At 44.2% G+C, this 23939-nt stretch overlaps 1 protein-coding gene across 1 annotated transcript in view; it reads left to right on the forward strand.

Annotated features, from left to right (window-relative positions):
• The first annotated feature begins 257 nt into the window (after window positions 1-257).
• The window catches only part of LOC109645956 (ephrin-A5b-like), a 65854-nt gene continuing 42172 nt past the window's right edge, over window positions 258-23939 (forward strand). Inside the window, exon 1 of the mRNA XM_069513842.1 lies at window positions 258-1137. Coding sequence (XP_069369943.1) covers window positions 1010-1137 — 128 coding nt within the window. The 5' untranslated portion in view covers window positions 258-1009. The remainder of the gene's footprint in view (window positions 1138-23939) is intronic.

Here is a 23939-nt window from a genome sequence, read left to right on the forward strand (position 1 = left end):
TAACACTGCGCTGCTTAAAACCTGTCAAGAGTTGGACTTTTCTCACGTGGATTGATCTGATTATTCTACCACAATATGAGAAAATGACGCATGGCACCTTTGGAGCAAACCCCACGCCCGATTGATCCATTTCTCGTTTCCTTTGAGAGAACGAGCTCCAGAGATTTGAGACTCAACGCCTCTGCAGCCAAGACGAGTCATTTTTTGCAGTGTGCTCCGGCTGGCACAGTGGGAGGGAGGGAGGTGGGGGGGTTGGAGGCGGAGGAGGGGGTTTGGTCTGTGGGAGCATGGCCGCAGCAGCCCGCTGACTCGGTGTGGTTCCTCCACATTGACAACACCGCGTCCTGTGCGCTCTCGGTTCTGAGTTGGAGCCGCCCGTCAGGAGAGATTTGACCCGGCCACTGTGCGTTTTACGCGCGGCGGAGAGGTTCCATTCAGCGCGCTTCTTGTTGCTGTTCCGCGGGGCAGGAGCGTTCAGGCAGCTGCGGGTTCAACCGGAGCTGCTGCTGCGGGGTTCAGCTTGCTTCTTTTCGGCGTCTTAGTGGCAAAGATCCCGAGTTGGAGACGGTGCTGGTGCGAGGACTGTAGCTTTTTATCTTGGAACATTTATCCTCTTGTTTTTTTATGTTTTTTTTTTACTTCTGCGTAAACGCTGTGCTTTCTCTCCGGGAAACTGTGCGAGTTGGAGAAAGTGTTCGCTGTGCGAGAGTTGATCTGCGGGAAGGCTGCTCGATGAACTGGCACAGTCACTGTGGATGTTCACCAGCTTCTCAAGAACTGTTTTATTCCAGCAAGTGAAGGGAGACGATCTGAATGAACACGTTTTAAAAGGGAGATAAAAATAAGATTGTGTTTGGTTACAAAACACCGAGGAAGGAGCTACACCTGTGCGGGTGTAAGTGGACTCTCTTCCCCCCTCACATCCCCGCGTCTCACCGCCACATCCACCAGAACCTTTCAGTCAGAACCAGGAGGGACTGTAGTCGACCATCGGAGTTCCAGTGCAACTATGCCGCAGGTGGACATGATCCTCTTCCTCCTCCTCCTCATCATTGGGGTGTGTGTGCACGGCCAGGACCCGGCTTCCAAGGTGGTGTCCGACCGCTACGCCGTCAACTGGAACCGGACCAACCCCAAGTAAGTAGCTCGACCGCCCGCTCTATCCGCAGGGACGCACCGGCACACTGGGGCTCCCTCCCCCCGGCTTCAGTCTCCACTCTGCCCGGCTGACGCTGCGCTCCGACCGGTGTTTGTGGAGTCTGTAATTCAAGCTGCTCCACTTACAGACGCAAAGCAAAACCCCACTTTACATATTTTTTTAAAATAAATCTTTTAATTGCACGGATTTATACAAATGCATTTCATGCTGTAACATTTGCTTTGAATCACCACATTTATAAACTCTCCTTCGGCGCACTCCAGCTTCACAAACCGGGGTTTGTCGCTTCACTCCAGATTTCAACAGTCTCAGTCACTGACCGATTGTTGTGATGATTGAGATTTAATAATCCTGACTCATCTTTGCAATCAAGCGTGCGTCATAAATCACACCTGACAGTGGAACATGCTGAACGTTTTCACGCAGGCTGCCCGGCTCTTACGCATTAATGGGCAGTATTCGCTCCACAGACTCGGTTTGGAAATTGAAACAGGAGCGTTAGACGCGCCGGGAGAGAGATGTTTTCCTGCTGGGTTAAACTGATGCTGAGTCGCCCCCAGTCTGCTGCCATCGATTAGAACTGACAGAGTTGTTTTTTGTGCCAAACGCGCAGCCTCCTCCTGATCCAGCGGGAGTTTGGAGATATTTCATGCCAAGTTATGTCGAGGCTATGTCGGTTATTATCTGCCGGAGCATCACGGTGACATACTGCTCCGCAATCAACTGCTGATAAAGTGTATTTTTGTTGTGTTGGTTGAGTAAAACCCTGCAGTTGGAAAGTTTGGGCTGCTGCCTGGTTCTAATTATCACAAGTTTTCTGCAGAAACTTTTGGATTTGAGCCCAGATTCCTCCAGTGTGGATACTAAAGTGACATTACTCCTCCTAAACTCCCCGCAGGGCACCTCCCTTGGTGACTCAGTGGCTCCTGAGCTTAGTGATACAGTGTGTGTGAGTGTCACATTGTTTTACTTGGACAGCAGTGCCATCATTTACCAGCATTAGCTGGTTTCAGGGTGAGTCAAAAAATATTCATAACATTTGCTCAGGGATGAGAAACTGGTTAGTTGGGCTTCTGCTGTGTGTCTTTGTAACAGTGACCCAGTGGTAACGTGTGTTCTCAGAGTTTATTGTGCGTGGAGGAGTGGAACTGACAGGATGTTAATGACACAGATGCAAATGTGGAGGTGCGGACATGAAAGGCTGATGGAGTTCCTGCTCTGCCATCAGACAGATATCTGAGGCTGATAATCCCACTCACAGGCTGCAGGTTGTTTCTCCCTCTCTCTCTCTCTCTCTCTCTCTCTCTTTCTCTCTCGGACTTCAAACAGTTCCCAGTTCCCAAGTCTGGTTTCTTGGTTGCCATGCTTCCCCCCCCCGCCCCATCCAAGTGTCCCCTCCGCCCCCTCTGCCCCTCCACCCGGCCCACGCTGGGGCAGACAATAAGGGGGTACACAGGGGTATTTCAGCAGCGGCCAAGACCCAGCGTGGTGCTCGGTCTTGTGAGAGATCCACACATGCTGAGGTCACACACTCGGTAGTAACCAGGCGAGTCGAGGGGTTAAGCAGCACAGAGGGGACCGTTGTCAGGGTCAAAACCGGGGCAGTACCGCCGGCCATGGGGCCCGGTGACGGCCCCTGCGCGGCACCCCGTGTGCTCGGGCTTTGTCTCGGCAGAATGGGGGCTAAATAAATGAGTAACTCTCTAAATGACTGTCTCCTTTTCTCATTCATGACTTTAATCTAAACCTGACCCGGGCTGTATAATGTAATAGAGGGCCGCGCTTGAAGCCTGGGGGCCCCCTGACCCACAGTGGAACCTGACAGTGTTCCACACAAGCTTGTGGGCCCTGGATCCCTACTGTTTAATGTAACCATACTCGGTATTGGAGCCCTGGGAACCTGCTGTGGTACAGTCCCAACTTCCAGATGAGCCTCTCACCCCCCCCACCCCCCCTCTCCTGCCGTCAGTGCTGTGTATTTGACCAAAGTGGGGAAAAATGGCATCCAGAGCAGCAGTTCATACTCAGCCATTCATGAAATCCCCTACAGGAGCTGTGGAATTGAAATGGGAAGTGAATCGTGAAAAATGGAAATGCAATGACATTTTCATGTTTTTCTATTGTTTCAGTGAGGATCGAAAGAAGCCTTTTTGTCATTAAGATAAACATGTGTTTGCGTTTGCTATGCTTTCATCTCAGGGCATCATCTCCCTGCACTGATGCTAGTTGCTGATTAGGGCTCAGACGAGCAGGACTCGGAGCGGTGCAGGGGGGATTTACAGCCCCGAGGACGGTGCAGCCTCGTCTGGAGTTTGAAAAGCCTCCACGGTGACAGCGAGTAGCTCTGCGCTTGTATAAGCTACTTAATGAAATTAAATGAAACTCCTGTATCAGGGAGCCTTGTTTAAAAACCTGCTGAAACACATTTCCAGTAATTACTCCTGTTTTTTATGTCTAACCAACAAAAAACACCTGAAAACGGCCTCAGATAAGAGTGCTGCTTTGTTGGTGGAGAGGCTGCGGGAAAACCTCCTCAGAATCAGCCCATTAGGGTGTAAGCTGGGCTGGAAACTGTGAGAAGACTCCAGGTTCGGATCTAATCACGAAAAAATGTGATTCACTAAGAGTACAAGGGATCTGTTGTGCACTCATGTGGTTTCTACTGTTGGTCTAGTAATGAAGAGTAATGCGTAGCATCCGTACTGTTCTATTTAGTTTATACAACAGCAAATCACAACATATGTTATCTCTAGGCTCTTTACAGAAGAGGGTCGAGACCTTTTCGTAATTTACATGGAAATAAAATCTTACAGAGAGAAACTAGGAACGAGCACTTCTTCAGTTCTCTGCTCATTTAAACCTCGTCAGTTCATCAGGAGCTGGCTTCACTTCATATAAAGGTTATAGCTACCGGTCACCTGCACAGAGACATTACGCTTGTCTCTGTATCTGCAGGATTACGCAAAAGCTGTTGAGCCACTTTTATTGAGACTTGGTATAAGGGTGAGTCAAGTGAGGACTCATCAACTATTAGAGGTTTGGTAACATTGTGAAATACGGCGTTTTGGTGAATGCAGAGATCTTTATGTAAAGATTTATGTGGCGCGTGTGGAGTACTTATATTTTAGATACATAACATTCTGTGCAGATCTGTGGAATGACCTGGATGTAGCTGATCTCAATATATTTATATGCAATATGATGATTAAGTGGCTCGTCTGTTCCAACAGACCGTGCGACGTCTGTCTGTCGTCTGTCTGGAGAAGGTGCAGCAGCAGAACATCTCGACCCATTAAACTGTAACGTTGAGAACTGGAGACTTGATGGATTGTTGCAGGTCTTTGTTTATGACTTCCTGACCTTTACTATCACACATCTGTCTGCTCATTAAAAAGACAGAAACTTGCAATTAAAAGCTGTGTAGTAAAATAAAAATATTGTTGTAGATTTTTAACATGTACAAGATCAATTGATTAATGATCTATTGAGGATTAACAATCAATATCTATGAAGCCGTTAATTACAACTCATAAACTCTTGTTGTTCAAAGTATGTCTGTGTCTAGTTCAGATTGATTCAATGAACATGAAACACGCTTCATGTTTAGTATGTGAAGCCTCGTTAACAGATTAATTAATCATTAATAAAGTCATGGTGAGAGTTTACAAAGCTTGTGTTAAGTAGGGTTTGTACGTAAGTGGCTTTAAAGCCATGAAATCAAAAACGTGGAGAAGAAAAGCTGCAGCTTTCCGTGGTGGAAAAGTCATGTAAGAAAAATGAGTCACAGATGTTCCCTGTCAGCTCGGCCGTCTGTGTCAGAAACCAAATGATGGAATACAGTGTGTGAGTTGGGTATTTACCGCTGCTCTGACAAGGAGCTATTAGTGAATCTGCTGCTCACCAGCTCTTTAGCTGCTTCATTAAAACCCACCCGGGTCCATATGGTCTGCACGCAGGCGGTGCCGTGGCCCAAGGTGTTTATTTGTTGCTGATAGGTGGGATCAGCGGAGAATCAGGGCCGAGTTCCGTCCCTAATCTCCCAAGCTGTTTGTATCTCGGCCGCCATGGAAACTGATACCTCTCGTCATCAAAGAAGCTCATTGGGTGGGACTAACGACCTGACAGCTGGGGAGAGAGGGATTCCAGCATTCAGGGAGAGCACCATCACCCCAGGGGTTTCCTCTAATCCCTGATAATGCTCCTCCAAAGCTTTCCCCAGCAGATGCAACATATTTCTCCATAAGACAATCAAACAATCTTCTCTGCGGAGTCTTTTCATGTTTGGTTTAAATGTGGTTATTGACTTTAAAGACCCCTCTGCTGATCCCAACCGTCTCTTCCCCCTCAGTTTCTGGTTATTTCTGGCTGAGGTGATACCTCACAAAGCTCCATGACTTGACACTTGTGCACATTTCTTCTCATAGCAGAACAACCTCTGCTATTTGCTTTTCTTACACTGCTCTCTTTTTAATCTCCACTTAAAGAAACAATGCTCCATTTTTCACTTGGTGGTGAGCTGATGTTGTGATAGTTTCCCAGTGGCATTGTGAGTTTCCCAGTTTGCATTGTTCCCAGTGTTTACCCTCGCTTTCCCCTCTCAGCCTTTCCCCCGGCGTCCCGCTGCTCGGTTCCGCTTGGATTAAAAACGGACACAAAAAGGCAACCACGTCCAAATATTGACTGGGTCTCAGGACTGTAGCCCTCTCCCAGCGCCCGGCGCAGACTGCCTGAAAGGCCACTATTGTTCCGCCCGTACTCAGCGGCCCATAGCCGTCTATTAGCTATGCAGAGAGGAGACGGGAGAGGTGGTTTTGGAGAGTGTGCATATGTTATCCGAGGTAGGGCTGGCGGATTGCAACAGGAGGGGTGACACAGTCGTGGGGGTGAGAGAAACTTCCGCATTAGAGGCCAGAGGCTACAGAGTCCCAGGGTGGGGTCAGAACCAGTGTTCCCACCCCGAGGAAGTGTCAGTCCCTGACGGCATCAAAGAGACTTGACTGGATGTGATTTCCTGCGCAGGGGGCTTCAGGAACTATCAAACTGAGGATGAGAGGCTTCTTATCTGAGGTTTACCTTCCATTTTACTACAAAGTGCCGGAGCATTAAATCCTCCCCGCAGCATTTTACTCTCTCAGCGCACGATATGAAAGAGCGTCACATCTCAGATATGATATTCATCTATAATTATTTCAGATCCTCGATTGTACTTTGCAGAATGTACTTAAAAGAACGACCCTGCAGGACAATTCAGCAGTGTTTTCTGCAGGGGGTGGGGGTGGGGTCAGTTGTCCTGTGGGGACACTCGTCATTCCTCGCGCTCTCTACGACCCTGCCTACAGAGAGAAGCCGCCCTGACCCTCCCGTTCCGCTGCGACTAATAAGGCCAGGTCCTCAGGCTGCCAGGGCGTGATTGACAGGAACTAGCGTCAAGAGGCTACTAATAAGTGTGGCAGGTTTATTGGTTTGCGGCAATAATTCTCTGCAGTCTGGGCTCGGCACATGCACCGCTTACGTTGTAAACTGGGTTAGAATGATGAGCTCAACCAAATAAAAAATGAATTCAGCTATAAGAGGAATTCTCGATAATTTTTCTGAGTATCTTGCAAGAAGATTACAGAACAAGGTCAATTGCTGCAACTAACCTTCATGCAGTGTGATGATTTTCAAAAATCACGTCTCAATATCTTGGAATAAAGCCGGATACATTCAATTACAGCAAAGTTTTTTTGCTCGTTTTATTTTTGCAAGAATTTCTAATTTTATAATTTGAGCCCTTAAATCTTGTTTTCCTGAATCGGAGAACAAAAGCAATCAGTCCAGAAGGAGTTGCTCAACCGAATTAAAAAAATTGAGTCAGCTATAAGAAGAATTTCCTGAGATTTATAGCCAGGATCAGGAAAAACTCAACTGTATTGAGAAAAATCAACTTAGACGTTAAAAAATCCAAATCCTTTCTTCAAATTTCAAATGTTCCAAGTCTCAGTATCTTGGAAGAAGTTTTAAAACGAGATTCGTTTCGTGATTTGTAGAAATGGGAGAAGGAGCTGGTGCAGTAGGATTATCTCGTTAGATTCAAATACAACAAACTTTCTTCCAGGATTTTTTCAGGATGTGGAATATTCTCTTTTGGAAAGCAGCATTTCTTTCCCAGTTATTTTAAGATCATGAAACAGAAATTGACCTGATGAGATGCTTTGTGTTGAGATCAGATTCTGTGTGTTTGGCTTCCTGTGTTTGATATGCGCGGCAGTCAGTGGATTAGTGGAGGCCTAATCTCACAGTCTCACTCGGCTGCACAGAGGTTCACTTTTCTGCTGTTTTAATCTTAGCGGGGTTTTTTTGTGTGTGTATATATATGTGTGTGTGTGTGTGTGTGTGTGTGCTGTTTAAATGTGAGTGGTGAAATGGCATCCCCTGTGTCTTTGTAGGCACCGGTGAGGGTATTAGCAAAGAGGCTCTAAGGGGCTTAAGAGGTCAGCCTTCCCTTTGTGTGGAGACACAAAACACTTCCTGTGGGACCCTTCACCCCTCTCTGTTCTTCTCTCAGAAAGCCAGGGCCTGCCTGACCATTCACATTAATCAGTCTTAGCTCCTAATGACTGCAGTAAAGCTTCTGAAAAGTGCCTCCAGAATGGTCCTAAAGAGCCACTAAGCTGCTAACAGACTGGGCATGACTGCTGCTGCTCGCAGGGCACCACACCGTGTCGGAGATGGCAGGGTGGGTGCGTGGCTGCATTTTTACATCCCGGCTAAACCCAAAAAATGGTGAAAGTGAAGTTTAGATGGTTTGTCAGGAGCTGCTGTGTGAACTGCAGCCAAAGAAAAACAGTGGAAGTTTTCAGAAAACCTTGGAACTGCTTCTCGTGTTGCTTCTAAAAGGATTCTGGTGAAGAATTGAGGAAAGATATATTGTTGAGTTTAACGTGTCTTAAAGGACAAAATGACTTGATTGCATGGAAGGAGTTGAAGGTCTTGAGCAGCAGATTCCCAGATTCCTGCACCTCCCCACCCTCTCAAACTGTTTTCAGACACGGGTTCTGAAAAATCTGGAGATTTTTTGGATTCAGTCTTTCACAACAACGTCAATGTGTCCGTAACATCCAGGCGAGGGGTGGAGCCTTGGTAGAGCAGCGCGAGGCAGGACATGACGTATAAATTCTTTCAGGGAAGGTCAGTGTTGTAGAATCTCCTCGTCTTTCCAAGTTCGTCTTATTTGTATTCTTACAGTTTAGCATCGTCGCTCGCTGTGAATTTTTCTGCACATTTTCCAGCTGCATTCTTTCTCGGATATTTTCCGAAATCTGTCAGGAAAAAGTCCGGAGAACGTTCAGTTCTCACATGCAGCCCCTCCGCAAAATGTCAGGAAAAATGTCCTTACTTCAGTGCACATCTGAAAACAGCTTTAGTCCTGTCTCTCGTTCTTTATCTCCATCAAAAGAAATCCAAAATAAAATACTTTTGCATGAATAAAGTGGAGAAACAACAGGATCTGGAGGGGGCTTTACTTTGGGTTAAAAATCTTGAGTTAAACGTGCACAGTTGTGAATTGGCTGTGATGTCAGTCGTTCTATTATGTGGACATGTGGTCTGTCTTTTTTGATCTGAGACAAATGGAGTTAATGAGAAATCTGGCACATCAGTGGATTGGAATCATTTGTGATCGCAGCTGAAATGTAAATAAAACCTTGATAAAGAGCAAATGTGATCACTTTGACAGTCGAGCCAAACCTCCAAGTAAATATTTCTGGAACTATATTTGGGTCAGTGCGGCTTTGGAGCGAGGCCTGGGACAAAAAGTATGCACCTCCTCATCAGGCCGACATTTCCTGATCTTAAACGGCTGCTGACTCTTAGTTTCTCTGTGTATCTTGGAAGAAATTGGACAAAGCTGATGTGTGAGCGGATTACTTTTCCACTGAATCACTTGTGATTCACAGAGCGATAAAGTTCCCTGAGCTGCACATATGATCGCCAGTTTTTCTTTTAGCCGCGGAGACACAGCAAAATGTCTCCGATGAAGCAAAACATGCTCTCGCTGCTTCTCTAATTGCTTTTGTTTCTCCAGTTCAAATGTCTCATGTAATGGTTTGGGTATGAGCGTTTATCTGATGATGGTTTGGAGCTGTGCTTCTCACACCACAACACAGGAGGAGTTTCAGCTTGTTTTGCCTCTTTCAGAATCCTGCGGTGGGAAATATTGAAAAAAGACAAATGTTATTTATGTCCGGGTGAGGAGCCGTTGTTGTTTCCTGAACTTGGTGTGACTTTGCGGGACCTTTCGTGTGGCTCCCTGCTCCGCTGAGACTCAAAGTGTTTCCTCCTGCTGGATTTCTGCTCACTTGGTGCTTTGGGACACATTCAATATTAAAAAAGCTGTTTGTGATCTCACGATAGCGCCTGGACAAACCTTCACACGCAACCAGGAGAAATCCAGGTCAGGACCGCCATGACTTTAATAGAGGGGTCGGTGTTATGTCGGCTTTACCCTTTTTTTCCTCAAGTTCTTTCCTGGCCTGTCCTGCTTTGGTGATGAATGACTGTGATTAAATTGTTTTTGGTATTTTATCATTGTGCAACTTAAGCTGCAGGGTCATTAATTGAATTCTCAGACTGCCAAATTCCGTACACTTCCCATTGACGGACTTCTCCCCTTCTCGCCTTTTCTCTGGTGTGTGTGGCGGAGCGAGGAGCGCAGGCAGCCATTTTCCAAATTCGACTCCATTTTGTTTGAGGGAATAAAAGTAGGTTACGAATCCCGGGATGTCACATGAGCAGTTTCTGATCTTTCTGATCTGATAAAAAAATCTTATGAAGTTATTGACGTGTGTGATAGAAATCGTTCCTGCCTGCTGATGGGTTTTTATTTTATTTTCCCGAAGCGTTAAAAAAGTCTGTCAGAGAATTTCAGTTTTTCTGAACTCTGATCAGCTTATTATATTTATCTTTATTTTGACACTGCTGCAGTGACCTTTGACCTGCTGTCAAGATAAAGAACATTAAAAAGATTTAAAGAAAATCTGTTGATTTCTATTTGAAACAAGTTTTTTTTACGTTTGCAGATTTTTCACTTGTAGATTTTTTTGATTCTCAGTTATTGTATAAAAATATAAAGTTCTGCATTTCTAAAAATTAAAATCATTATACTAATCATTTCATATTGTAAAACTGTAGAAGTTGAACAAAACATACTGCAAAAAACCTTAGTTTCCATTTTTGTTCAAGATTTCCTAAATTATAAAAGACTGGCTGCTAAAACATGACCCAACATAAGATGCATAATAATCAATAAAGTTGTTAAACTATAGAAACTGGAGTTAAAGTTAATTTACTGTGCAGTTTTCAAACTTCACTGATTCTTGGAATAAATCAAACTTATCCAGTTTTCTCTCAACAGATGTTTGAGATTCAATCTTCAGACTCCTCTCCTGAAAAATAAACCAAAAATGACGAATCACCCTGAAACTAAATCAATAATCAAACTCAGATGTGTTCAGATTAATGTTTGATAAAATAAACTTGTACCATTTTGCTGAATCAGCCTTTTTGACCCACTAACACAATGATGATTGCCCGACCTGCCATGTGTTTGTTTATGGCGTGTGCCACCACTGCCGCCCTATACGAGTTGGTGCGTCGGTGCTCATATCGCTGGTCGCAGTGGCCGCACGGTGGGAACACACGGGCAGACGCTGCGAGGCGCTCGAACCGATGATCCCCTTTTATGTCTTGGCTCCATCAGGGCCCTGAGTTATTCTAGTGCATAATTGATGGAGGAGTTAGAATAGCAGAAGTAATGCGATGAGAGGGTGCAGCCAAGCGGAGCGAGGGATCGCGTGCGTGGGGCTGCAAACATTGCAGGGGACGAGAGGAGGGCATCTGGCGTAACAGGTCCCAGGGCTGAGTTGACACAGAATATGTCACCGGCTCGGCCAATCGTAGCGCTGCCCTTCTCCGCCAATGAGACGTCTCCACTTGAGCGGAGTACTACGTTCTCGTGAATCGGGGGAAAGAGACTCTTCGGTTGTTAGTGATTCTCTCGGCTTTTGTCGTTGCCTCTTATTTAAGAGATTTGAATCTTTGCAAAACTTTAGATTATTCACTTTTTTTTACCGGAAACTCCACTTTGACTTCAAAGGGGTGTTGTAAATCACCTCGGGGTTTTTCCTTTTCCTCCCTCAGAAGGTTTTCTTTGTCCCTGTAGTGCGTCCTGCGGTATCAGCAGTGACAGGGTGGATATCACACCTAGACGAGCACCTACAAAGAGAAGCTAATGGCCCAACAAGTCTGTATTGTCTGTTGAACAAAAGCTACAAGGTCACAGATAACCTGTCCTGTCCTGCTTCAGAGAGACGACCAACTCGGAGGGAACAGATAAAACTATATCATAAAGGGAGACAGGTTTCCCCCTCCGCCCCCCTCATGTTTCACTGTCATTAATTATTTTAATTTATATATTCAAGAAGCCAGTGTGGTTAAATATAATCCTGACAACTTCAGAGCGATAAAATAGAAGCAGACTTGGACTGAATATTGAATAATTGCATTTTTTTTTATTTTAAGAGGTAAAAAATTGTGATTAAAATACATTTTAGTGGTTATTTTATTTAAATATTTATGATTTAATTCAAAATAAATTTTTACAAATGTCATTTTACTTGAGTCAATCGCTTTTTATTTTCTATTTTTAATCACATAAGACACAGCACTGTAAAAACATCCACCTTAAGTCATGTAATTTTAGTCATTTTATCTCTAACTCAATCTGCAAACTGCATTTTCCTGGAAATAAAACCTCCCGCTGGTGGTAAATCCCCTCGCTGTTGGTGCAGCTCAATGGAGGAACAGTAGCGAGTGTCAGTACCTTGAAATACAACAATATGAAGAAACAATACAATACTAAATGCTTTCAAAAATTTGATTCTTTCAAAACGAAATTCAAGAAATTCACTTATTTTAAATATGGTTTTACAGTGTAGATATCACACAAAGAAGAGTGATGAACTCACAAAATAGTTTTTGCTCTTTTATTTTATTTCCTATTTCACAAAATACACGTCTCATTCGCACAGTTCGTCACGTTTCAGTTAGTTTCATGTTTCTGTGCACAGCTCATGTGAATTCGCTGAAATTTCAGGGGCAGAGAAAGTGTTCTTATAATTAAACGTCCAGCGTAATGAGAACAGTGAGGTGTGCAGAGTTGTGTGTGTGTGTGTGGGTGCGTGCAGACAGTAGCTGGGGTTTGAAGTCGGCTCTGAAGCACAGACCTGTCCAGCGGAGCACTTAGAGGCCACTGGACCAGGACTGTGCCTATTAAGATCATAAAATCTCGCTCATAAAGATGTTTTATTTGTTTCCTGAGTGTGCCGGCTGCTTAGGTTTCCATCAGAAGTCTTTATGGCTCGCTGCTCATATTTCTGTCTCTGGATGGAGGTGGTATTAAGTTTTAGTGGACTTTAAGTAGCTGGAACCTGGTCACCAAAAGTTCACTAGTGATTTTTTTGCAGTTTGATTCTCAGTGATAAATATATTTCTGTCGTGAGGTGTGATTTTTTTTTTTTTTTTTTTTTTTTTACGGTAGGTGTTTTATTTCTGCACCACAGGGAATTAGTTCAATTTATAGCTAAATACTAGAATCAGTTATAGTTAAAGTATGTTGTTTAATCAATATAACTATATAATCCCTATCTGCATAAATATAAATATTCTTACATGTACCTCGATATTCAATTATGATTTATCTGACATTTTATTATAAATATATTTTCATATTCATAGTGACAAACAATATTTAGATGTTCTTATTTTCCTACAAATTCAATTTATTTGAAATTAGTTTTTTAAATTTTGGCATAGTATGTAAATGTCTACGTAAAATTGTACAAATATTAAAGATACTGTGGTTATACTGATAAAAAAAAATACTTTTAATATTACTGTTTCCGATATCCTATTATTATTCATATTTCATTCTTAATACCTATTTCTCAAAAATATCAAAGTGACAGAAACTCCTTTAACTATCGTGTTTCTTCAAAACTCATTTTATTTAAAAACGTTTTAAAATTTTTGCGTAAACGTTATAGTTTTGAATCATGTTTTATTTTGAAAGTAAAATACTTTACTCCCCTCCATTATCATATATTTATCACAATATACGGTAATATAATATGTATAATCATATGGATGTATTATTTGTATGTACACGCCACATATAAAGATGTGTAAAATTACATTACATACATAAAAATTATACATATTTTTTGAATTTGTAATGAAATCTTGAATATCGACTTTGATGTCCAGAACTGATTAAAGAAAAACAAACTGTAAGAGGAAAAAATTTACAATTAAAATAAATGAAGTTACCTCATATCCGCCAGACGTTTATTTATTATTATTTTTTCAAATTACTTGATAATTTCTTTGTTGCAGTCGTAATTTTAAAGTTAATCTGATGGTACGTCCTGTGACTTTTGTTTCACATAAATTACGGGCGTGCAGCCATTAGCGGGGTTGAACCTGGCTTTGATGCCGCCATGTGTCGCTGGCGCCGAGTTCCACTTCTGTCGCTTTCCCTCAGTTTCACTTGTTTCAGCCTTTTTGATTGTAGCCTTGAATAAAAGGGAAGAATTGATCGAAGGAGAAAAAAACAGGGCCCTGACGTGTGGATGTTGAATTCCTGTGACTCCTGTGGGTCACATGGTCCAGAAGAAGTGCTGGTGAGGTCTAGACACGCGATACACAGGGGGGTTAAAGAAACACGCCGGCTGAAGCGTCACGCACATTTACCATCCACCAAGCCACTCCTGTATGGAGGCAGGCCTCCTCTAAATCTTGCCCAGCAACCCAGCGGTGTAGTGGGAGATGTGGTGTTGTGGCGCAGCTCCACTGTTTGACACACTTCCTGACTTGTCCAATCAGAGTGTACATTATATTCTGATTATAGAATAGATTAAAGACTCGGAGTGAGAGTGAAGTTTGGTTTGAAGTGATGTAAACGTTCGTTTGATAACGATTCCCTCGTTGAACTTTGACTTTGACGAGAAACTCTGCAGCAGCAGAGAGGTCTTTAAACATTCGGTAAAATTGTGTCTTGTGTCATTTGGGGCCAAAAATAGCGTCACCAGAAAAATTAGGTTACAAACCCTCCGTCATACAGTGAAGAGCGAGAGTGGCTGAATATGCTAATTCACCGCCCCCCCCCATCCCACCGCTACGCCACCACCATCAAAAAAAACAAAAAAAACAGGGGTGTGTCCTCTCGGAGAGTCACCAATCAGACTTAACCCATTACCGCGTGGCAGCCAATGAGCCGTGGAGCAGCTGCGCCTTCATTGGCCCGCTGAGCGCTGATCACCAAAACTGTGCCAGATACACCAGGGTAGAAATAACCCAGAATTCCTGTTGCCTGGAGGGAGTGGAGCTCTTAATGCAGCATGCTGGATCCATGCTGCAGCAGCCTGCTGCTTTCTGGGGGATGTTAACTTAAATGCCAACAACTATCTGAATAAATCACTATCAGTATGTTCTACATGCATCGTGGCAAGGACGACACCCACACACACACACACACACACACACACACACAGTTGCAGTGTCCACCACAGTGTAAATGTTAGAAGGTCACAGTGAAGCTGACTTTGCTTTTATGCTCGCTCGTTACATCTTTCTTCACTTTGCACTTCTTACTCTTTCTACAATCACTATTACACTCTTAGTTTAATATTTCACACAGAAACCACAGATCTTTGTTATATTGTTATATTAACAACGTTTGCATGTTGGACCTATTTTAATGTGTTAATGTGACTAAAAATTAAACACAAATCCTCAAAGTTCGATGTAGCACGACTGAAATGTTAATATAACTGCAAACTCGTGTTGTAGCACTTCAACATATCTATCTATCCAACTATCCATATTTCTATCTAATGGACTCATCAGTATCTGCGTTCATGTTTGCTGAAAAAATCATGTAAAAATGATCATTTTCTTCCTTCAGGTTGTATATTTTTGGTTGTGTTTGTGTTTTCTTTGTATTTATAGTTGTTTATTGAAGGTTAAAGTGTAAAATATCAAGCCAAGGTTAAATATCTTTGTCACAAGGGTTTGATTACGATAGCTTAGGAATCTGTTGACAATTCTTTTAATATATTGGCCAGATCAAAAGTGTCTCTATCCCTAATGTCGGCATCAGTCTGGGTTTGTGAGGACTGCTGTAGATGTTCCTTTAAAAACATGCTGGTGTATCACCTGATCTAAATGTCATAGTGCACGCAGCTCAGGTTTTCTCTGTTGATCTCACTCTGCTCTCCGAGGCCTCCAGATGTGAGTCATCCAGCTGCTGACTCCTGCTGCTCTGCTATCAGATACAAGAAGAGCGATTAAGCTTTCTCAGATTTCCCAGCTTTATCCTGCCCCCCCCCCCCCCCCCCCCCCCCCCAAAAAAAAACGACACTTTCACTCCCCGGCCGCTCAGCGGAGTTTTTTTCGCTCTTGGCCACTTCCTCCATCTGAGCGGTATTTGACCACTGGACGCTGCTTGTTGGCTGCGATTAGTTTGAAGCCACTTTTCTCTATTTATTTGTGAATTTAACTGGTCGATCGTCCTCCTCGCCTTTGAGAAAATTGCTTCGCTCCACAGAAAAGGTTCAGATGCTGCACAGATGAATTTCGGTGCTCTGGTGACTTTAATTTGGTGGTGTGCTCTGTGGGTGCCGACACACACGTTTAATCTGGTGTGGAAAATGAGTCTGCAGACTTTGGGGAGACAGTGTGATGGCGCGCACACATTCTTTTAACACACTCACACAGCGGCCACGCATGCCTGCACACCGAGGCAAACACACACAGATGCAGACGCAGACTTGTGAGCAGGGTGTCATATATTTATCCTGTAAGTCAGCTGTTTGATCATAATTTGTGATTAATCAGCCATGAGAGCTTTTGAATTAAGTGCAGCTTTTCATGTCGGAGTAATTGCAGCCTAATCCGTCTGGCCTTTCCCAAATGCTTTATAGTTTAGCGGAGCAGATGACACAGAGCAGGGTGGCGGGGTGCAGACGCCGGTATTTGAGGGTTTCAGAGACGTAAAGTCGCAGGTTTTTCGTCCCAGTTTGTGTCGAGAATTGAATTCCTGCCTCATAGATGAAATGTTCATGTGTTTTTATTCCTCATATGATTTTGGATTTCTAGTTAATTTGAGGAGCCTGAACTCTCGTGTCTGTTATTTAACGTCTCAGTCGACGACAGGGAACCAAAATATTCAGTTACTTGTGGTAAATCAGTAAAAACCACAAACGATGAGTTCTATACATTCCCGTCGTGTTTCCTTTTCTTGTGTTTACTGTACATTGTCTTTCTATCCAAGGCAAATCAATTTGAGACTCAATTACAGTATGAAACCATGTCCAGTCCCATCTTCTCTCCAGATATGTGTAAAGCTCCCTTGTGAATTCACAGTAACGGCAAACTCATAGTTTTGTTGTGGTCCTTGTGACGTAAATGTCCCCAGACGGAGGCAGACCCTCACTTCAGTATGAGTGGAACAGTAGTCTGACAGTACATGGACAGTATATAGTTCACTCTTCAGCATCCAGATGTTGACTCACTATTTCAGACAGGTTCAATAACACCTGCAGCCTCACCTGCACTCACACGTTGCTCTATGTGTCGGAAACATGCCCCCTGAGCATCACTGCCATTAAAACTGCACCCCACCCTTCCTGCATGGCATGGCCCTGGGCACACTGCTCCCTCCCCACAAATGTTTCTCCGACTGCCCCTTTGTTCCGCTCCAGAATGGAGTTGACGCGTGTGAAACCGAACGTGATACCAGGGGCCCGAGAGTTCATTATTCGCTGCTGTTCTCACGGGGCGAGTGAAAAATCACTCCTTTGTGCAGGGGAAGAAAGAGCCTTCCTCTGACCTCATGGTTGCGCAGTGTAATGTCAAAAGGCCCCGAGGTTTGTGCGGTGTAGCCACACCCACTCTGTTGTGGAGCCGCCGTGGAATCTGACCAGGGCTCCCCCGTCCATGAGAGAGAGAGAGAGGGAGAGAGAGAGAGAGGGAGCTGAGGAAGAAGCAGCCTCTTGTAAACAAATGTTTGGATCCCACATGTATACCACACTAATTGGACTTTGGCTCCTCAGAGGATTTTTTTTTTTTCCTCTCCAAATCCGAATAGTGCATTTTCTGCATTCTCTGTACACTGTCTTCTTCAGACCACACTCACTCTCCAATTAGGCTCCTTCTTTTAACGGACATGTTAAAGAGTTCCTGCTCTCTGATGCAGCTCTGTGCAGCATCAGACCAGTGGAAATTATAGGTTTCTTGACTTCAGCTCAGTCTCTCTTCTCTTCTCCACGTCTCCTACAGGCCCTGTTCAGACCTGACATTAATTTAACATGCGTCTTGGGTGATCCCATCACGCACGGACATCACAAATAAAGGTGTGAACTCGGCCAAGATGCCTCAGACGTGCAGTGATCCACACTTGGAGGTGGTCTGGGATGCTTGTGGCCACATTCTTTCAGCAGCGTTTATGCAAATGTGTCCTGAGCCACACTGACGGACCGCCTGTCATCTGAAGTTCCTAGTCATATGTACGTAAACTAGCTTTGTCCACAATGTCTGAAATGAGACAACGTCAAACATCTTCCATGATTTGGTTTGTCTGGAACACGTCAGGGAAAAGAAACCTGTCTGAATTATTTTGATTTCCTCCCGCCGGTTTGAAATGTCACAAAGGACAAAAGGTTGCTAACGGCTTGGTTAATATGGACAAAGATGATTATGGAGCTAAAACGCTTGTGAGCACTTGAAACCTGTTAGTATGGAGGTAACAGGATCAGGTGTGAACATTGTACTCGTCCGATCCCCCATGAACAGCACCAATGACCTGAGCAACATCAAACACTTTCCTGCTTCGGTCTGAACGCTAACAGATGACACACGCGCCCGCAGGAGCCGGCTGCCTATCAGGTGCTCGTTAGAGCTGTGTGTGGTATGTTTATGTGCACGTCGGTAGTGAGGAGGTCCAGTTTTGGGTCAATTCCATCATTGTGAGGACATTTTGACGTAGTGAGGACATTTTGGCTGGTTCTCACAAAGGCTTGTTGAGGGTTAAGAGGTTTGGCATTTAGTTGTGATGTGTATTTGTGTGTGTGTGTGTGTGTGTGTGTGTCATAAATCTCCCCCTACCTTTTTCTTCTCCTGTGATTTTCTATCATTAAGACTTGTAAATCTTTAATTTGTCACGTGTGAATTATCTACGTTTACATTGGTTTTATATAAACCAGCTGAAGTTACTGTATACACGGGTCATTTTGATGTATTATAGACTTGTAGGTTTTTTAAAAAACGAAATAAAATTGAGATCCTTTTGCAGCAGCTGAAAAATAACACGAAGCTCTCCATCTCCAAACAGCTTCATTCTTGTTTTTCCAAGCCGACGTTAATTTAACATCAAGTGGATGTTTTCTTCTGGTTTTGACGAAAACAGGACTTTTTAAAAGTTTGTTTTTTTCGCAGTAAAATCCTTTAATATACCCCCCCAATGATCTCATTTCGTCTTCAAACCACCTCTTTCTGTCGTCAAGACTCTGGAAGTAGTGAAAAACCCATTAAGCGTTTTCCATCTGCTTCAACAAAACTGGACTTTGAAGAGCTTCATCGAGAATTTAGCAGCTGTAGTAAAATCCCGCGTTTTGTTTCTCATTCTGACTTCGAACTGTGTTGTTCTCTTGTTTTAAGACAGTGACTCATTTCTAGAAAATTTTTGACGCAACAAGACCCCGTCACTTTGCTCAGTAACACGCCACGATGGCTCGAGACCTTCTCTGCTGCAGCTGCTGATACTTTTCCCGACTCGGGATCACAGACAGCGATGGAGTTCTCGCTGCAGATGCTGGTACCCGTGTGATATACGATCGCGTGCTTTAATCACTCATAATCACGACACCGCTCAGCCACTCAGCCGACGCTCTCCCGAGGTTGATCTTGGACGCGGCTCTGATGTTCCATCCAGCTCCTCCATCTTTCCGTCGTCTCCCACCTCTCCCAGCTTGCGCCGCCTTGTTAGCCAGGAATGTGGAGACGCCGCGTTTCTGCTAAACGAAACCTTCATGGGAAAACGTTGCTTCTTCTGTGGAGGAAGAACCGTTAATGGATTAAGTGGCTGCAGTTTCCCGCCCGGGGGCCAAGCCTCGATCGTACCCCAGTTTATTCAAGCTAGCTCCCCCCCATCCTTTGACTGCTCGCAGGCTAATAGGAACGGCTAGCGTAGCTCAGCTTTAGACCCTGGTCCTCTGCCATGAACTTGGCTTTCCTGCCCCTCTTCACCCCATTCATGTCAGCAGGCCCTGGCATTCTTGTTGGGCCTTTTAAGTGTGTTCACTTTGGACGGCGATGAAAGGAGTCGGGGAACACGGGATCTTAAATCACTTAATGAGGGGAGACAGGCAACGCTTTTGTCCAGCTTGTTCTGGAGCTGCGTCCAGCCAAAGGCCTCTAACGGGCTCTGACACCTCGCTCTGCTGCAGGCCCGAGTGTGTGTCTGTGTGTGTGTGTGTGTGTGTGGCTGGCTGCATCACCCGCATCCATACAACTGCTGCTCTACATCTCAGCATTTATTCGCGTTTCCTCACCAGCTCGGCATGCTTATTTGGTCTCAGCATATTTTGCGTGTGGGCAGCGGGGAAGGATATTTGTGTGTGTGGTGAGGGTTAAGTGGGAGGCAGAGAGAGGCTGCGCGATGTGCGAGGCAGCGGTGACGAGGACAGGGCTGCTCCCTGCGGGTGTTTGGCCTTGGCCTACACTTAGCATGTGCTGACGGAGCCGGAGCATGAAGGGAAAACCCAGAGAGGGAAATAAATAAACAAGTGGCAGCAGCAGAGCTTCCCGTTTGTGTTTGGTCGTTACGCCGGCCTTGCAGTTTCTAACTCTGCTGACCTAATGAACAAAAACACAGTTCACATTTCAACTGATACGGTATTATTATTAGTAGTAGTAGTAGTAGTACTCTCTCTGTACACTGTGCACAGTGCATACTGTAATTTCCCCCCATTAATAATGGATTTCATTTATTTATTTTGCAGACCATGTTCTTTGCCCAGTGGAAAATACCATGTCTAATACCCCTACATTATAACAAGGACGTTTACTTGATTCATGGTAGGACTTAGAGCTCGTCTTTGGTTTTGCTCTCCCAGTTCTGGTCAGTGTTTGATTATGGTTTTGATTCATGATGGTCAAACTCCACCAGACATGAGGGTCAGGACTGTCTCAGGAGAGTCTCTGGTCAGACGTGTATAAACTATAAACACGTTTAAATTCCACCACGAGGATTCCGTGCTGTTGTTTACAGAACAACATGGGCCTGTGTCACCCAAAGCTTTTTAATCTCGTCATCTTTGTGTTTGTCTTCTCTTTGTCATCATGAGATATTTGTATTCTTTTAGTTTTTTAGTCTGTCGAGTGACAGAAACATCATCAACGCGCCCGCTCGCTCGCAGTGAATCCTCCGGCCGTATTCTCACATGGACCCGGACATTATCTGGAGTTGTCCGCAGCAACTGACTCGGACATTTGTGTTCTCACACACAGCCCCTCTGGAGAATGTCAGATTACATTTCATTTACATTTGTATTCATAAAGCGCCAAATCACAACCTACATTATCTCAAGGGACTTTACATAGTAAGGTCTAGACTTGGCCTGATGAGGTTGAGGCCTCCACGCCGTGACGTCACAGACCAGGAAACCCCCCTCCTCCTCTACCCACCTCCCCCAGCCTCCTCCACCCTCCCTCCAGCCCCTCACTGTCTCTCTCTCTCTCTCTCTCTCACCTCCTCGACAACCGCTGCTCCGCGCTCCTTCAGCCATCAGATGAGCTGCTCTGCCTCCTTCGCCGCTGCTTAAGTCCCTCCACCTCACTCACTCACTCCATTTTCACTTGTGCGCTGCTCTTAACACTCTCCCACATTCTTCACCCACTCCCCTGCCTCCCCCGTTTTCCTGTGACATTTCTGCTCAAGGTGCGTATTAGCGCTGGGACTGTTCGGCTTCAACACTTGTCCTGCTCTCTCTCTCTCACTCACTCACTCACTCACTGGTTGTCTCTTGCCGTCTACCACCATCTCCCTCGTCTCTGTCTTTTTGCACAGGCTGCACACACACACACACACAGACACACAGACACATTTCACACATGCTCGCACCCACATTGACGAGCTGGCAGGCTTGTGTTCAGTTACAGGACACCCTTCAGTGGCTCTCCTCTGTCCGCCATGTGCAAATGAGTTTGGTGAACTCGTCTTCATTAGAACCGGAGCTTTTCGGAGGCCGGTGTGGGCGCCCTGGCTCCAGACCAGCCCGGGATGAACTATTAACATATCAGCTGTAAACAGTTGTTTTCCGCAGAGCTGCTGTGCATCATTGGTGTGTGTGTGTGTGTGTGTGTGTGTGTGTGTGTGTGTGTGTGTGTGTGTGTGTGTGTGTGTGTGTGTGTGTGTGTGTGTGTGTGTGTGTGTGTGTGTGTGTGTGTGTGTGTGTGTGTGTGTGTGTGTGCGTGTTGATGTTGCTCTCTAAAAAAGCCAAGATTTATACACCGTTCTCAATTTAGCTTCACTGCAGCCGTTTCTGGGCTGTTAGACCTCACTGTTCCTTTCAGCTGGCTTGAGTCCGCTTCCTTTCACAGTCGTCCAAAACAAGAAGAATGCCATGAAGTTCCCATGGTAAATCACACTCACATTTACATTTTAGGCCTCATCCAGAATGCAATGAATACCACGGGAGAGGCTGTATTCACAACCACAGCAGCTACATCAAAACAAAAAACCATAACTTTCCGCACTGGTGTTGCCATTAGTAAGAGTGAGAAGATTAAAAAAAACTGAACTTTTCACAGCAGTTTATTCTCCTTTACCACCTTCGATTTGCAACTTGGTGACGTTAAAAGCCCCTGATAAAAGATTCTATTCACCGTATTTGCCTTTCGTCATGGAATCGTTGAAGTGCCGACATTTCAAATCAAACCAGACCAGACAAGTATTGGTTGAGTCAAGAGATTAGTCATCAGCAAATATAGGAAAAACAAATAGATAGGCATGAAAAGTAAATGTTAAAATATAGAGTCCAATTTTATCCAAGTTACATGCCACAGGGTTTTCTACCAAAAACTGACTTGAGTTAAATGCATTGCATCAGAACTTGAGTGAGGTGCAACCTTATGCAGACGATGAACCGTTATTTCTTTCTTATTCCGAATACAATACTGTCATGGAAATAAATGAAGAAGCTGTTTTTGAACGTGGCTCTATTACTCTTAAAGTAGTGGCAACACGGACCAATAGGTGATTATGTGAAATTAAGGTTATATACACAACAATATGCAAAAATTAATGGTGTTAAATTGAAGGAATTTCAACGTTTACGTTAAAATCAGGGTCTATTTATTTATAAAAACGTGTTTAGACTCATACGTGACATAAAGATGTGATTTAAATTACATTTTTAAACATTGACATCATCGTCATTAGTATTCCAACTCTAAGAATCTTACATTTCTCCTAATTTGGTTTCAGACCAAAACACATTTACAGTATAGAATATATTGACGATACATTATAGCTCTAAAGCAAACACATTCTCAACTTAATAGCAGACTTGTTATTGTCTGCCTATTCCAACTCTTTGCCCTTTTATGATGCTGTAACATTTCATTTGAACATCTTGTATTTCTGTGGCCGTTATAAATAAATGACTCCTCTTTGTCGAGGCCCAGACGTAGAGATGTAATCACAATTTATAATCCTGTAGCAAAAGTTGTTCAACACAGTCACTGTATGGTAAAAATGTAGAATAATCTTTTAATTCATTCACAGTAAAAAAACATCCTGATTGATTTTGATGAAAATGCTCGTCAACACATTTTTAAAACATTGAAATAAACAAACAGATTGAAATCACTGAGGCAGTTTCACGGGTCCTGTGCCACCGCCGGTCTTTTCTGGATGTTTACTGCACTAAATGCAAAGTTTGGGTCCAAAAGAAAAATACATACCAAGCAGACCACAGTTCACCCCAGTGGTGGCTGAGGGACAAATCCTGTTTCCAGAGCCTGTGAGTCCTTTGCCAAACAGCTCTCTGGCTGCGCTGCCACATCTGTGCCCACTCAGAGTTTTCCTGCTGATTTCTCCTCCACAACATGTGTAGATATGTTTTCAATCTCTGCAGCTCAAATACAATAAGATCATGATTTTTATCAGTTTTCTCTCCAATTCATTCAAGCTGGGATTTTCTCAGGCTTTTATTCTCCACTTTTGTGCAAACTCTCTGCAGTTTTGAGTTGGAGGGTCTGAAATGTCCGAGTTGGCAGCAGCACTGAGCTCTGCAGCTCTTGGATAAATATGGATTCATGCTTGTGCGACCAGACTACATAAAGACATGTGTACTTTGCTTTGCAGCCGCTTTCGGTCTGTTTGAATGGGCGGCTCGATGGGACAGGAGACCATGAGAAACCCCTGACATGAAAGCCATCGTCTGCACACCAAGGAAATTCTGCTGACACCTAATCACAAAAAGAGAGAAGTGAAAAAAATCAGCCCGGAGCCCGCAGCAATCTCCGCGGGTTATCTTGAGGGAGCGTGACCTTTGTGACACTGATAGGATTGTACACAAAAGACGGCGCTTTGCTTGTGCTCGCAGCAACACACGCAACTTCACCAACTTTTTTTCATCAGCTTTCTTTGGAGCGTGTGAAGCAGCGGAGGTGATGGATG

Source organism: Paralichthys olivaceus, chromosome 18 (assembly GCF_024713975.1).
Source record: "Paralichthys olivaceus isolate ysfri-2021 chromosome 18, ASM2471397v2, whole genome shotgun sequence".
NCBI lineage: Eukaryota > Metazoa > Chordata > Actinopteri > Pleuronectiformes > Paralichthyidae > Paralichthys > Paralichthys olivaceus.